Raw genomic sequence first — 16929 nt, 5'->3', positions numbered from 1 at the left:
CCCTGCAGTGCCAATGTGATGATGTACAAGGAAATGATCAATCACCAAAAGGAGATAAGTTTAGGATACTGCGAAATGCCTCAAACTTCTCGCGTGGAAGAGCTTTGGTGAATATATCTGCAACATTGTCATATGTGGACACGTAGATCATACTGATCTCCCCAGCATGCAACTTCTCTGTGACATAGTGATAGTGAACCTCAATGTGCCTCGTGCGAGCGTGAAACACAGGATTCTTGGCCACTGCTATAGCACTCTGACTATTAGTGAGAATGAGAGAAGGACCCTCCAATGAGAGATGAAGATCAGCAAAGAAATGGCGCAGCCAAACACACTCAATTGTTGCTATGAAAGCTGCCTTGTACTCAGCTTCACATGAGGAGGTAGCCATAGTAGCTTTTTTCTTGCTCAACCAAGAAATGCAAGTATGTCTCAAAAAGAAACAATTGCCACTTGTGGACCGCCTAGTATCATAGTCTCCATCCCAATCGGAGTCACTGTAAGCATGCATTTGCAAGTCATTCCCCTTGGGAAACATCAAGCCATAAGATTTAGTGCCTTGCAAGTAGCGGAAAATGTGTTTTACAGCCTACCAATACAAAGTCTTTGGGCTGTACATATATCTGCTCACTTGTGAAACTGCAAACTGAATCTCAAGCCGAGTGTTGCACAAGTAAATGAGGCATCCAACAGCCTGGCTGTTAAGTGTGGCATCAACCGGTTCACCTCCACCATACATGGTAAGCTTCAGCCCTGGTTCCATGGGAGTGGTTGTTGGCTTGCAATCTTGCATCTTGAACCGATCCAAAAGCTTCTGCACATACTTGGATTGAGACATGATGATGCCATGTCTCTCGTGTATGAACTAGATCCCCAAACAAAAATGAAGCATGCCCAAATCTGATATGTCAAAAGTAGCTCTCAACTCAGCCTTGAAATGTGCAATTTTCTGCAATTTTTCCTTCATTGGACCCTGTGAGCAGCAAATCATCTACATAAAGAATGATGACAAAATATCTCCCCCATCCTTCTTGGTGTAGAGGGTACTCTTAGTTGGACTATTACTGAGACCATTGGTGGTCAGAAATGCATCAATCTTTGAGTACCGAGCACGTGGGGCCTTTTTCAGCCCATACAAAGCTTTATTCAGCTTTCATACTTCATGTGCAGCTCCAGATACCTCAAATCCAGGAGGTTGCTTAAAATAAACCTCTTCCAACAGGTCTCCTTTAAGGAAAGCTATTTTTATATCCAACTGATGTAAATTCCACTTAAAATTTGCAGCCCTGTCAATAACTGACCTGATGGTAGTCATCCTGGAAGTAGGAGCAAATGTCTCCTTATAATCAATGTCCTTTTGTTGAGCATAGCCTTTGGCAACCGCCTTGCCTTGTACCTGTTTTCCAGCTTATGACGAAACTCTTTGGGCACATGGGCATATGCAACACAACCAAAAACACGGAAATGATTCACTGAAGGCTTCTTTCCATACCAAGCTTCACATGGTCTCATAGTTTTCAAAGCCTTCGTGGGAGCACGATTCAAGACATAATTGGCACACATGAGACCTTCAAGCCAAAATTTGTGAGGCATGAGACCTTCAAGCCAAAATTTGTGAGGCAATTTCTTGCTCGTAAGCATGCATCTATCCATCTCCATGAGAGTGCGGTTTTTCCTCTCAGCTGAAGGATCCTGCTGAGGACTAAGCCTCACTGTAAGCTGATGTGATGAATGCCCTTTTCCAGCATTTAAGCCTTAAATGCATGAGAAATATACTCCCCCCCTCTATTTGTGTGAAGTGTCTATACCTTGAGCCCTGTCTCATCTTCTACTTGGCAACAAAAAATGGAAGAAACACATCAGATTTTGCCTTCAAACCATACACCCAAATGTATCTTGGATAGTCATCAATAAATGTGACAAAATGTATGTAACCACCCAAGGCAGGAGTCCTCATGGGACCACAGACATCACTACGAATGAGCTGCAATTTGCGGATAGCTCTTATTGCACCATCTTTCTTAAAGGGAAATCTACGCGTCTTCCCAAGTATGCATCCTTCACTTGTATGAGGAGGAGGTGACTCCAAAGGAGGTAAGGCACCAACCATTTCAAACTTTTGAAGTGTCATCAAGCTGCCAAAATTCATATGCTCATATCTAGCATGCCATAACTCTGCATTCTATATAGCAACAGTGGGAGTAGAAATTGCAAGTGCATGATGTGGTCTTTTCTCAAAAACATCAAGCTGAAAATGGCCACGAAACAGTGTGCCAGATAGTCTGAAGGCATAATCATCTTCTCTATCTCGAACTGCACGTTTGTCATCCTCAAAGACAACCTGAAATCCTCTTTTAATGAGAAAGGATACTGGAAGCAAATTTTTCTTGATTCAAGCACATAAAACACATCATGAATTCTGAAATTTGTGCCATCTGTGCTGTAAGCACAATCTCACCAATACCATGAACTGAATAAGAAGAATCGTTTGCACAAGACACCCTCTCTGCATCACTCTTACCCTTTTGTGAAGGCTGTCCAGAATCAGCCTTAGACTGATTTGCAAGCTGATTTGTATGCTGCTTCCCTTTTGCCCTTGGCTTGAACTTGGAAAACATGGCATGTTCACGTGCACGTGTGGCCATATTTTTCCGTGTCTGCTCTTCTTGCAATGTGTGAAAACCAAGATAAGAATCAGGAAGAGAATTCAAAGTGCTAGTAGCCATCTCTGAATCTGGAATGATCTCATCAATATTCAAGAATTTCTCTCTCGCAAGTCCTTAAGTTTGGTGAGGTACTGAGACATAGAGTCACCCTCATCCATATGAGTATGAGTCAACTCTCTCTTCAGGAATGAAACTCTTGCATCATTGCAGGCTGCAAACATCCTCTCAAGAATATCCCAAGCTGCCTTAGAGGTCGTGCATGACCGAATATGCGGAATAATAAACCTCTTACCAGAAAGAGAAATCACAGATAGGGCTTATGCATCACAAGAATCGCATCTCTTCTGCTCCTATGTGGGAGCAACAACTATAGCAACTACACCTAGTGCTTGTCCTGCACCCTGTGCTTGTTCTCTACCTCTTCCTCCACCTTGTTGAGGAGGAGTGGCAGGTACAACCACATTCTCTGGTCTTGTCTCATCCCCAGTGACATAATCCCACAAATGTTTGGCAACTAAAAGATTGCATACCATAAAACTTCATCCACAGAAAATGTATAAATTCATGCATGGATAGGTATTTGTAACCTCCTATTCGACCATGAAAACAGGATTGACTGTGGTTGAGTGTAAAAGGCAACATCAAACCATAATATAAGTATCTTGGTTTCACAAAAAAAAAGTAAAAGGCAACATCAAACCATGCATCTCTGCCATTGAATCCAAAAAGGAAGGCATCCCAAGCTGCTCTCTCCAAGGAGTGTATACCACCCTCTCTACCCCCTTTCTTATCTGAAGCCAACTCCTCATGAAGTCATCCATCAAAAAAAGAAAGGGAGGCAAACTGATTTTGAGCCCGAAACCAGCAACAAATGTCAGAAAGAGGTGCGCTAAAGCCAAAATCAGCCAGGAAACTAATCGCCCAGACTGGAAAAGCCTCCTGGTGTTGGGTGGGGAGATGGGGGAATAACGTATGGCAGCACCGTATGAACTGTACGGATGATGGAGCAGGAGCTACACGTAGGTGTGCTCTGATACTAAATTTAAGCAAAGGGTGTGAGCAAGAGTGTGATGAGGAAGAAGAGCAACTCAAGTTATATTGCAAGAGATAGGCAAACAAGCTACAAGATTGGGGTTTTGTCTAAGTGACAAAACCTAACCAACCCTCTAACTGCGGTTAGGGGGAAAAACCTCTAATGAGGGAAAAGTGCCCCTAACCCACTTATTAGTGGTGACTACCATGAATTATGGCAATAATTCCATCAAGATCAGAAGGAGTACATATCTATTTTTTCCTCCATGGGGACTTGTTTTGACATTGTTCTTGACCTGGACCACATCTGCTTTGCTACTCTTAGATGAGAAGTTTCAAAGGTGCAAGTGGTCTTGTATGACGCAAACTCTCTACTAGAGGAGATATTGTTCGAGACCTTGGTCGGAGGTGTCTTCAGGTAGAAGTCGAGGTTTCATGCCTACTAGGGTAGTGTCTTGGCTAGTGGCAGATGGGCCATGTGTTAGGGCTCCATCCTCCTCAATCGCAAACCCCATAGGTCGCTCCTTTCAAGGGGTTTGGATCTAGAGTAGAGTGTAAGAAAATCCACAAGCATCGAAGAATCGCAGAAGTTGGATTCTTCAGAGGCAACAAGTGAGGATGTGACCATAGCCAGAGGCTAGTTGTCGGAGCAGCTCACCCAGAGTGTTCGGTCTCCTCCAGAGGGAGGGGTTCTTTGATCTTTCCCCAAATATAGTGCTAATGGACACAAAGCAAGCGACTTTGGTACATATTTAGATACTTGACTCGTGTGTGGTCACCTTAAGCATTAGGGCACAATTAGAGAAGAATGCGGGTCTCTTAGAAGCACTCAAGGATCTCTGAGTTCAAGAATGCCTAGGAGAGGATGGTGTGTCCCCAATTTTCTTTCGCTTATTTTGGGAGCACATCTGCACCCCCTTGGATTTAGCTTTCTAGAAAATCTCTGGTTGGGGGATGTTTCCCCAATCGCTTGCTCACACAAGTGGATCTACTTGGTCCCCCAACTGGGGAGGACTATGTTCCCAACCACATTATTGGACACAATGAACAAGATCTTAGCCAAGGTCTTGAGTTTGAGGTTCCATCCTCACCTCCCTGCCATTATCCCACGACATCTAGGTAGGTTTCTTTAAGAGCGGAGCATCTTGAAAAATATCTTGAATTTTTAGGAGGCTACTAGTAGGTTGGGCATAAGTGGCTGCTCAGCGCTTGCCATCCTCCTATTGGATTTGGAGAAGGCCTACAACAGGGTGGACTAGGTTTTCTTGAAGGGCACCATGCAGACGATGAGATTTTTAGACCTAGTGGATGCTAAGGATCTTTGCTATTTATGTAAGCAGCTCTAGCTAGGTTCTCACTGGGGGGCACACAGAAGAGGCCTTTACACTCTCCCGCTCGGTGCAACAAGTCTGCCCTTTAGTCCCTTTCCTTTTGCTTTTTGTGATGGATTCCCAATCCAGAAGGAATTGTTGGACTTAACGTTTGCACACAACACATCCTAGGGAACTTCCAAGAGTCTAGAGAGGGTCCTGCTCTCCCTAGAGGTGTTATGCTTGTCTTTGGGAGCCGAGCTCAATGGGAATAAGTTAGGTGGTCTTAGCATAGGCTCCTAGGAGATCTAGGTGTGGGGCAATGATCTTAGCTTATGTTGGATTCCCCTAGGGCAAATTTATTCCATAGATATAACTTAACTAGAGGAGAAATGTAATTGAAAGGGCCTTTTTTTTTTCCAATTGAGAAATTCAATTGACTTCTTAGGTGAAAAGGTGGAGTATCCCTAATTAAGCTAAGGTTAAATTTGTAACTTGAAAATTTCATGCAAAGGTGAGGACTTGAACTCAGCAACTCCAAGTACCCACTCCAAGGACTTACAGGGGAGGAAGGCAAAGAAGGTAGGTCCCTCTTCCCCTCATAAATAGAGGGATGTCCTCCTTACCCTCCCCTTGCCTTTCCAACCCTTCCCTCCTACCTTTTCCACTATTTAATGTAATTTTGAATCTTTTCAAGTGGGGGGACCTACTAGAAAAGAATGACAAGAACCCTATTATAGCCTGCCCATTAAAAGAAATAAAACAAGTATTTTAATATTGTGAGATTGAATATCACACCAATACAAGGCTAGTTTTTGTGAGATATCAAACCAATATAAGACTAGTTTTGTGGGCCCGATTGCAACATTGGACACTATGCAATTCCAATATTGGGCTAGATTTTGGGACCCAATTGCAACTTTTGATCCAAGAAATTTTCATCAATTGTGCATTGCACGCTTGATGGACCCACCAACTTGAGCCTTGGTCAAGAGACTACATAACATTCTCTATTGGAGCTCAATCAGAGCGAAAGTCGTGCTTAAGACTTTACTTTCGAGAAAGGTATCAACCTCATCCTCAGAGAGCATTGGTGGTGAAGTAGGTCCTTCTAGGTAGCAATGGCCCAGTATATCGTGTGGTTTTGGTCCTTTCATAGGGGTTGCATGGGGCACTCGAGGCGCTTGTGCACATTTTTATGTTCTGGCTTGGATGGCGCACATAGTATCTGGACAAGGATCGCTTGAAAGTGATGCTTTCCCAAGCAAAGGGAGGCCGAGTGGACATCAACCCAGAGATGTAGAGCAGAGCCATGTTAGAGAAGCTCATTGTCAGGGGTCTCCCTCTAGGTTCTAAGCTTTGGAATCTCCTGCTGTAGCAAGGGCTTCTAAGAAACACGCCCCATATAGGACAATGGCATCACTCTTGTTGATGGATTGGCACAGATGCTCCTCTCAAAGGGAAGGGGTCACCATTAATGTGGAGTCTGATGAGAGTGTGGCAACATCTTTTAGGTAGCGTCATTTGAGCCTGCCCTAGGATAAGAATGAGCTTGAGCAACAGCCCATGATTTAGCACCCACATGTCCAAGACTAGGAGGGACCTATGTTGGCATAGGGCACACACATCGGATGGGCATCTAGAGGGTTCTATTTTGTGCTAGGCACCCTCAATCCCATGTTTCTGGACTCACAAGGTGGAAGCCACGAAGCTGGTTGCATCATCGATGGTAGTGGTGGAGGTACGAAGGATCCCCTTGACTTTGATGTTAAGAGCCTTATTGGCTCTATGCTGCTGCTCAAGAATGGTGGCTGAAACGGTGGCCTTTGCAGGGTAAATCACGTCTTATGTGCTGCCAAGAAAACGTAAAAAGTGCGCCTTTCACAGCTTCATATCCCCCTTATTTTTGCTCCAAAACGTGGGTTCTCATTTCATACTGTCCAGCATGTTCAGCCCCAAAACGGGCTCACATCAGTTCGTACATCCCTGCAGCTTTTCCCCTGGAAGAGCTGCATATTCAGCTCCAAAAAGAGCTCCAAAACGTGCAGTTTTTCATTCGAAATTTGCTCCAGGGCACTGCTGTTTCAAATCTCCTTTTTCCCCAACAACCCGCGCCTCGAATCTGCTCCGATTCGTCTGTACTCTGGGGCCAGGAAAGCTGCAGCTCATATACAGATTTGCTGTACTTTGAATTGGGGATTGATGCTTCGGTTCGATATCCTTTGAGGTTTATTATTATCATAGTTTTTTCCATACGTCACCATACACATACGTCATAGGAGTATGGAAGTATGATTGGGCTGGAGCATACGTGACCCTAATTTTACTCAAAAACATTTAGAAAGAATTGACATAGAGCTACAAACTGTCAAATTGAAACTTGAGAATTTAAACTTGTATTAATATTAAAGTCATGATTCATGAAAGTTCAAAGAGTCCAGCCTCAGTCCTTTAGAGACTAGAGTCATCTGGAATCTGGATTTCGATACATAGTGTCAATGATAGATCAATACTACACCAAACATCATGATCAAAGGTAGTAGGTAGTAGAAACTTGGAAGTAGGTACTACACCAAACATCAAAGGCAAAACATCACAAAAGAAAAGGCAGCCACAGCCCGGAAATAAAGCTGAAAATTGAAATGCATCACGATTCACAACCGATGAGGCTCAAGCCTCAACCTGCAGCCTGCATCCTTATCCTCATTCACATCCTCATCATCATCTGCATCAGTGCCATCCTCCTCCTCATCCTCCTCCTCCTTGAAACCATTCTTGAGGCCACAAAGTCGGCCAACAGTGTATGGAGTACGGATTAGAATAGTGCTAAAAATGTGTTTTCCAAGTGATACAGTTATTGTTTCCCATCAGCGGGGCATCTTTTGGGGCTCTCTCCCTTTGTGGGCTTTCCTCCCCTCGCTCATGCATATGCCAAGAGGCCTTCCACCCCAAAGGGGTTTGTTTTTGCCACTAGGTCAGATAGGGTGTTACATCTTACTTCCTCTTGCCGATGAGGATTGTTAGCTGGCGCATTCAGGGCCTTGGTGGTGTACCTCATTGCTGTCTCGAATAGGAGTTGGAGACGCCCATCCATGCATGCATAGATGGATTCTTTGTGGATGATTGGGCATTTAATAGAGGAGGTTCACTATGCATTGCATCAGGGGTTACCACCTCGGATCACTTCTGATAGTTTTTATGAGTGTTGAGGCTCATGAGAGGCGCTGTTCTGCCAGTATATCAGCAGAGGAGAGTCTCACAAAGGATGTTTTGCAGATAGGGGTTGCTCATTGCAGGGTGGAGTGTCTTCCCCTTTACATGTTGCAAAGCAGCCATGTCTAGTGTAAGTGATTTCTACCATACTATGATTTCTACCATACTATCTCTAGCATTAGGAGACACGAGATTATCAAGCAAGAGAGCGGCCTCCATCGACCGTTAGCGATCCTACAGAGGGAAGAGCAGAGAAGGCCCATAGATGCTCGGATTCAAGAGTGCCATGCTATAGCAATAGCAAGGAGTCATATTCAGATTTTGCTAGATCAGAGAGCTCACTATACCTTTCATGCGCGGGAGTGCTTTTGGATTTAGATGGGAGAAAGAATCAATAAACACTTGCCAGCCAGACGTATGGTTTGGCAGAGTATTCTAGTATTGGTGCAACTACATATGAAAAATTTACTTGATGCCCCTTTCACCAATCCGGAATTTAGGATTGCACTTCTCGCCCTTCACAAGGATAGATTCCGAGGATTAGATGGGCAACACCTTCCTTTTTTATTGCTTTTTGGGACATGATTGGGGATCATGTTACCTCAGCCCTGCAGGGCGTTTGAGACTCTGATACTATGTCCAATTCACTTACAAAGGGTCTCAATCCATCTTATTCCAAAGGGAGGGTATAGAAACTTCATCTCTCAATGGAGACCCATCACTTTATTGGGAACCGTTTACAAGATTTAGGCAGAAGCTATCAGTCTACGTTTGCAGCCCATTCTTCCATATCTTATTCTTGATATGTAGACGGGCTTCGTACATGGCACAATCATTTTTTATATTATTTTCTCTTTTTGAGAAGCTTCAAATTGGGCCATGTACAGGGGCCAGTACTTTGCCATTTTACTTTTGTATTTTTGAAAAGGCATATGACAGTGTCACGGGGCTGTCAATTTTTGAACCGTGACTGGCTTTGGCTAAGGGGACTAGCCCAAGGGAAGCAACACTTCCTAGAAGTCCCTAGGTGCACACACTAGGCCTAAATGCTAAGGGCAAGGCAAGGTTTAGAGGGGTAATAAAGTTGGGCCCAAGGAAAACCAATGTTGTCATTGGTTTTAGGGGTTAGAACTTTATTGTGGGGGCAAACCAATGTTGTCATTGATTATAAGGGTTAGGGGTTTTAATGACGGGGGCAAGCCATGTGGCACTCAATCTGAGGAGCATTTTGCCACTAAACTGGGTTGTACGGAAGAGGCACGAATCCCAAGACTGCTTGTACGGACAAATTGCACATTTTCCAAGGCATTACGGACGATTGCAGGCATCTAGAGGCCGATTGGCGCTAATTTTGAGGCTGATGTACGACTGTTTTCTACACGTTGTTCGAGGTTCACGCTTCCCTAGGCGGGTCTTGCAGGCTATGTTGATCTCTTTCTCCTTCTCCTGCCCGTGATCCTCTTGCTCTCTCTCTGATTCCAGCCCGTTCTCTCCCTTCCTCTCGCTTCCCTAGCTGCCCATTGCCCCTTCTAGCCCTTGTTCAGTGGATCTGTTGCCCTTGGATGTATTGAGTTGGAGCTTCTGGGAGCTGATTTGGAACTATCTGGAGCTAGATTGAAGTCATTTGAAGCTGGTTTGAGTTCTCTTGTCACTCTCCCTTTCATTTTGATTGCATTTGGTCATTTTGGAAGCTTGTTGTTGCTCCATTTGTTGTGGGAAGCCCCCTCTTGGCCATTCAGGCATGGCCATTCAGGCAATGACTAGGCACCCAGTCATAGTGTAGCCGGATTGGAGTCAAGGGGCGTTGTGTGGATTTGCTACCTGTATTGAGGTCACTTGTTCAGTTTGAGATCTATGTTGATGCCTGGTCACCCTGAGAGGTTGGTTAGTGGTGGGTTGTGGGATTGCCAGACCTGTTGAGCAAGTTGGATGCTTGGACAACTTTACAGTTGGTCATGGACAATGGTGAATGCCTTAGCCTTGCCTTGCACTTGGGCACTAGTGTGTGCACGAGGATGGAATGCAGATTGTAGCCAAAGTTTAGCTTGGACAGTGGAATTTCAAGTGGGGCGGAGCAAAGGGTTGAGCCCTTGTTGTATGTACAAATTTCATCCCTAAAGAAATAAATAAATATCGGAAGGGGCACCAATTGTTTGGGGCGAGTGTGGTGTCTTGTACTTGGTTTCATTGAGCAGGGGCACTCTAGCCTCCATCCAGTTATTTCTCAAAATGTTTCTAAGTGGTATTGTTTAAGGTTAAGTGGCTGGAAATGATGCAATGCGGCTGTGAATAATGAATATGCAATGATAGTTATGGTCTACTGCCCTTTAGGAAATTGAAGGCCGGTTTAAGACATAGTAGATTAGAGTTTTGGAAGGTATCCTCACAAATTTTGGAATTTTCCAATGCATAGATAAGAGGGGTTTTTTTTATATATAGAGCAGCCCACAACCAGGTGCTTATTAGAGCAAGAGGAGAGAGATTTCAGGTTTCCAGATGAGCTCACAAGGGGTGGCCTCTTACCCCCTTCTTGTATTTATTTGTGGCTGAAGCGATGAGCAGATACTTGAGATCCCATGCGGACATCTATGGGCTGAGACTTCCCCTCAGACAAAACGAGGAAGTCTTGTCTTTTTGTTGTCACTACATAGAACATCACATCTTTTAGAGCAGCCTTGGATTTGTTTTGTATTGCAGCAAGTGCACATATCAATTGGGACAAATTAAATCGCTTTTGGATCAGTGATGAGGACACCCCAGCCTCGAGGGATGAGTTTAGCTTCAATTGGATCCAGAGGGGTATCTTTATCAGGTACGTGGGTTGTCAGGTTATGGTGGGCATCTCTCCTTCACAGCAATTCGCCCTAGCATTGGAGAGTATCCGGAGGGAGCTCTAATTTTAGAGCTTAATCAACTAGGTCCTGTCGGCCATGGCATGGTTTGTCTGCCCTTGTTGGTGCTATTCTAGAGATTACATCTCTCAATTAAAAAGACCTATAATGAATTTTCTTTGGAATCGATTAGATGGTTTGGCAGACACCAGAGCTAGGATGGCTTGGGAGACTTTGATTCTTCCTACGAAGAAAGGAGGCTTCCGAGGTAATAGACTCAGACTTGCAGAGCAGATCATTATTATGTAAGGTTATGGTTAGAGGACTTTTGCCAAGACAAGAATCATGGAAATATTTTCTCATTTGAAGTATACAGCCTGCTCTCCTTCCTATGGTGGAGATTGTATGAATAGTACTAGATGGATCTTCACCTCAGTCCCATCTCAAGGCTCCCTCCTCCCCCCTTATGGCTGCCATCCTGAAAGCTTGGGCTACCTTCAAGAGAACTCTTCAGAGAGTTTCCCTATCTCTCAGGAGGGATGTCAGATCATGTAACAAAGGGAACCAAGTGTACAGCATGTCGAAAGACTTCGAACTTGGGACGATGAAGTGCCTTTGTAAACATATTTGATATGTTGTCCTCTGTGGGAAGGTAGGACAACTCTATGTCTCCTGCTGACAACCGCTCTCGAACATAATGATAGTGAACTTCAATGTGCTTGGTACGCACATGAAACACTGGATTACGCGCAATGGCCAAAGCACTCTAGCTATCAGTGTAGACCATAGTGGAGGATGTCTGGCGAATACCAAGATCTGTAAGTATCTGTCGAGACACACACACTCTATTTGTAGCAGTGAAGGCTGCCCTGTACTCAGCCTCACAGCTAGATGTGGCAACTGTTGGTTGCTTCTTGCTAAGCCAAGAGATACTTGAATTGCCAAGCAAAAAACAGTTGCCGGTATGTGACACTTTGGTGTCGGAACAACCTGCCCAATCACTATCCGTGTAAGCATGCATGGTAAGTGAACCCTGATCACCATAGAAGAGGGCTAAATCTTGAGTGCCTCTGAGATATCTGAAGACTCTCTTCACTGCCTGCCAATGCTGTGAACTGGGCATGTGCATGAACCCGCTGAGCTGGGATACTGCATACTGTAAGTCAAGTCTGGTGTGGCATAAGTAAATGAGACATCCAAAAGCCTGCTAGTAAAGAGTGATATCAGATGGTGGGCTCCCATCATGAGCTGAAAATTTGAAGCTAGGGTCCACTGGAGTAGAGATTGGCTTGCAATCCTCAAATTGAAAACGATCAAGGAGCTGTCCAATATACTTGGACTGTGACATCATGATACCCCCCTCAACATGAGCAAACCGAATGCCTAAATAATAGTGCAGCTGTCCCATGTCTGACATTTCAAAAGCTTGCTGCAAATCAGCCTTGAAAGCTGCAATATGCTGAGTATGAGGGCCCGTGATCAGTATGTCATCCACATAAAAAATCAGCACTAAAAAATCAGATCCACTTCCACGGACATAAAGAGTGGGCTCTGTGGGGCTATTCTGAAAACCAAGGGATAGTAAGTGTGCATGAATTTTAGCATACCATGCCCGGGGTGCCTGCTTCAAACCATAAAGGGCTTTTCTCAGCTGGCATAGCTTGTTTTTAGAGCCAACAACCTCAAAGCCAGGAGGTTGTGTCACATAAACTTCTTCCTGCAGATCCCCATGAAGAAAGGCAGTCTTGATGTCAGCAAGTGGTTGATCTTGTTTGCTGTCTCTCAATGTGTCAAGAAGCCATCTGGGAACTTGCCTTTGCTGTCTATTGACAGTTCTTTCTTCAATCACTGCATCATGAATAGTGGGATCATTTTGTGCTGGATGAGGAACCTGCGAATCAGCATGGGGTGCTGGCTGATCATTGCTTGTTGGAGGGCATGCAGGAGGCTCATGTTGCTGGTCAAAGTCTCCCTCTGAGGGAAGCAGAGGTAACCAAGAGTCAAAGGCATCAAACATGTCAACTTCTAGCTTAGCTTTGCAGTCCACAAGAGGAGAAGCCAAATGTTCAGCAAAGGTTACATCTCTACTGACAATAATCTTGCCAATGTTTGGTTGGTATAGCCGATATCCTCTGCTCTTGTGGTTGTAACCAATAAATATGCATTTGATTGCCTTATCATCAAGCTTATGTCTCAGCTGAGATGGTACATGAACATATGCAAGAGACCCAAAAACTCTCATGTGTGAAAAATGCAGGTCCGGGGGCAAGGGAGCACGTCCTAGGAGCTCTGATACCACTGTAGGTGCATGGAGTGTGGAAGCAAGCACAAGAGTCGAAGCTAGGAGCTGAAGGCTATCACGTCAACTAGAATAGTGGAAAGGAAAGTACAAAGTACATGAAGATAGACCCTAGGACTAAGTGTCCTAGGTGTCACATAGGACGAAATGTCCTATGTGGCATAAACTAAAACACTAAAGTGCCTATAACTATGCCTACAAGGCACATACCAGGGCCCATAGGGCATCACTACGACCGGGAGAAGATGGCCTATAGGCATAGGCCGCAAACCTGAATCCTCTCGTGGCACATTTTTCCACCCGGTAGTTCTGGGGCATTGATCGCCCAGTATCCTCTATTCCTATTTGTTAGCAGCCCTTATGTTTGGTTTCTTGTATTTCTTTCTAGGGGAGCTTGCCCTTATGCATTTTTGCTACAGTATTGGGATATCTTATATGTTGGCATTGGGCTTTTCCCTTCTAGTGGTAGCATGTCAATTTCAGCTAGTACGATGGGTAGGGAGTTCAAACCTTGATTTGCAGCTTGTCGATTACAAACCTTTCTTGCACTTTCTCCACATTGTTCCATGAGCCTTTGGCAAACGGTGGAGCCCAGGCCTAGCATCCATAAAGAGTAATGGTATGCTCTAGTGTAGTGTATAAATTTTGCATTTCCCAATCCTAGATGTACTTTTTCGACAACAGAGTCTGAAGTCAGATTGTATATCTTCCAAAGTCCCAAAAAAGGTTTGAGTCGGTAACTATTACCGGCTTCAACGACATATTTCCGTGCATATCTACCGGTCGACACGTGCCTTGGCGCATATCTTCCACAATTCTAAATGGTTCATCATACCTCAACTTGAGCTTCCTTGGAAATTTTCCCAATTTTGTATTGAACATAAGAACCCAATCTCCTTCTTTAAATAGTTTGAACTTAATATTTCTGTCTACCCATGCTTTTCTGTGCTCTTGAATTATTTGTGCTATGTACCGGCTTTGTAGCCGATCCTCCTCTAAGTAGAAGGTAGGGTAAATATTGTCTGCTAAGGCATGGAAATCAGTGGGATGAAATCCATTGGTCAAAGGATTCTCTAGGGGAAGCTATGCGTGTGGGAAGATGCTAGGGAAGACAGGAAAGAAGGTGGTGGAAAGTAAGGATGTGGAAAGTAGTGTGGGAAGACGAGAGAGAAGGCTATGAGTAGTGCAATGTGAAAATGAGTGAGAAATCGATTTGCTTTGTTGGCTGAAAGTGCCTTTCTTCCCCCTAGGATCTCTGGTCAAGTCTTTGCATATGTTTCACTACTTTAGCATCACATATAAGCTCCTTTTAAAGACTTCCCGGATGGTGTAGGCCCTTCATGTAGCATCAAAGCAAAGCATAGATGCTTTAGTCTTTATATTCTCCAACAAATAAAAACCCCAGTAATCTAAACCTCACAATAAAAAAACAAACCGAGTAACCATTTCACATGCCTATGAGAGAGTCTCACCACCCAATTAAACTCCCAAAAGGCATCCTTTGATCACACACAAGAGATAAAGGCCCTCTTGAGTCACGACCTAGACCCTAATTAGTCGGCCCATTTGACATTTTACTAAATGTCACCACTTTGTGCTAATAATACATATGCCATTAAGGCCCTCTAACGTGGCCCATCTATTCATACTAGGTCAAAATTTACCTCTAGGCTATGACCCCGCAAGGTATTTATTGACACATGTAATGCACTTAGGTATTCTATATACATTAAGATATAATCGAGTCTCACTAAAGGCTGTTGTCAACCGAGTCATCGAAGCTCAACATTGTAACTGGTATGTAACAAATGGTGTGATGTCTGAGTTAGTAAGATGCAAGGCCGATGGTTGAGGTGAGTACTATGCCTATCGTTTCTTTTTACTGGAGGGGTGGGTACTATGCCAATGACTTTGGGTGCACCATGTCTTATTCCTAGGGTAAAATGTTGTTGTTGAGTGTTTGTGTAGTGTTTCCTAGGTCTCAACTGAAATGCCCTCTTTTAATTACTATGAAAGAGGTGCAAAGTGTCTACCCTCCTAATTATGTATAGGAAACAAGTTGAGCTTATCAATTATGCAATTATGACTAACATGGTGAAACTGGAGAACCAATTCATGCTGAACATGCATGTTGTTCTCGTCGTCCATTTAGTTTGTTTGAATGAGTAGGTATTTTTTGACACTGAAGAGTAGGTGCTTTGATGTCAGCCCTTGAAGGGTAATATTATATAGTATCTATCACATTATGATGATTTTATGTATTGAAGATATTGAGTGCATGATTGCGATCTTTGATTTCTTTTGTATTGGCTTCTTACCAATGACCTAATCTTTCTTTGCAGCTGTTCTTGTTGTTCATTTAGTGTATTTGAAAAGGCAGGTATTTCTTTGATGAGAATATGTGTTATGATATGAAACCTTAAAGATTAATATGATATACTGTCTCTCACATTACAATGATTTTATGTATTGAAGAGATTGAGTGCTGATTGGGGAAAAATAGCTATTAGACTTCTTTGTATTGTCTTCTTACCAATGGCCTAATCTTTCTTTGTAGTTGCATGACCGAGCACAAGTTTTTGTCTCAACAAGGCAAGAAAGTCAGCACTTAGAGCCTTGTCATATCGGCATCATTGAACGTTGGTCAAATTCACATGTGGTTCTTCCGTCTTATGCATCTACCCCTGGCTCAAGCCTCGAAATATTGGTAACTTTTCACCAAGCTCTCTTACATGTGCATGCTTACAGCCACCCATTATCTCACGCCACACATATGCGTGCATCCACATAGCCATATGCTTACTCACATCAGCGCTTGTTTGTATGCTCTCTCTCTCTCTCTCTCACACACACACACACACATTTTTTTTTTTTTGGGTAAAATCCAGTGTATCTATATTCTCATAGATTTACAAGATGGGAAGTCTCCCACACACTGACATTAGACTCCAAACTAGAGCCCAATGTAAAAAACTCAAAAACAGATAGAGAACACTTCAAGGCTAGTAGCATCCAAGTCCCTTGCAGCAAAACTGTCATATAAGGATTGCTTGAGGGACATTCTCTCTCTCTCTCACACACACACACACACACAAACGCACATATGTATGCATATCCGTAACTATGTGCTCATGCATGGGTTTGTTTGTGTGTTTGTGTGTGTGTGTGTGTGTGTGTGTGTGTGTGATGTATTGTTTGTGTGTTTGTGTGTGTGTGTGTGTGTGTGTGTATGTGTGTGTGTGTGTGATTGCAATTGATATGGAAATTGAAAATGCCTTTGAAGCAACGACTCTTTCTATGGCGATGTATTGTTGGTTTTCTTCCAGTAGGGGTGAAATTGGCTCAAAGAAGGATAGCTTCGCCCCTTTGTCCAAGATGTCAGCTTACATCTGAGAGTATTCCGCATTTACTATGGTTTTGTTCATATTCCAGAGACCTTCTTGACAGAATCTCCTATTTCTTATCTCTCAGATTCCCAGCTCACAGGTTCTACAGGTTTTTTTGGATATATGGCAAACTATCAGCTTCTTTATCATAGTATTCTCTTTTCTTCCACTGGATCAGATACTGGGCTTTAT

At 43.6% G+C, this 16929-nt stretch overlaps 1 protein-coding gene across 3 annotated transcripts in view; it reads left to right on the top strand.

Annotated features, from left to right (window-relative positions):
* Nucleotides 1–16929, top strand: part of BGAL17 (beta-galactosidase 17) — a 202222-nt gene that overhangs the window by 170636 nt on the left and 14657 nt on the right. For 2 of the 3 annotated variants that reach the window (XM_087374193.1, XM_087374192.1), the window contains one exon: nt 15909–16058. The exons of the other annotated variant lie outside the window; for it this stretch is intronic. In XM_087374193.1, the coding sequence (XP_087230319.1) occupies nt 15909–16058 (150 nt within the window). The remainder of the gene's footprint in view (nt 1–15908; nt 16059–16929) is intronic. 3 annotated transcript variants of the gene reach the window in all.

The sequence above is a fragment of the Dipteris shenzhenensis genome, chromosome 4 (genome assembly GCF_047967505.1).
Source record: "Dipteris shenzhenensis isolate YYH24624 ecotype China chromosome 4, Dip_SZ_1.0, whole genome shotgun sequence".
Taxonomy (NCBI): domain Eukaryota; kingdom Viridiplantae; phylum Streptophyta; class Polypodiopsida; order Gleicheniales; family Dipteridaceae; genus Dipteris; species Dipteris shenzhenensis.
Note: the sequence above shows the minus strand (reverse complement) of the source record. Positions and strands in the feature narration are given on the sequence as shown.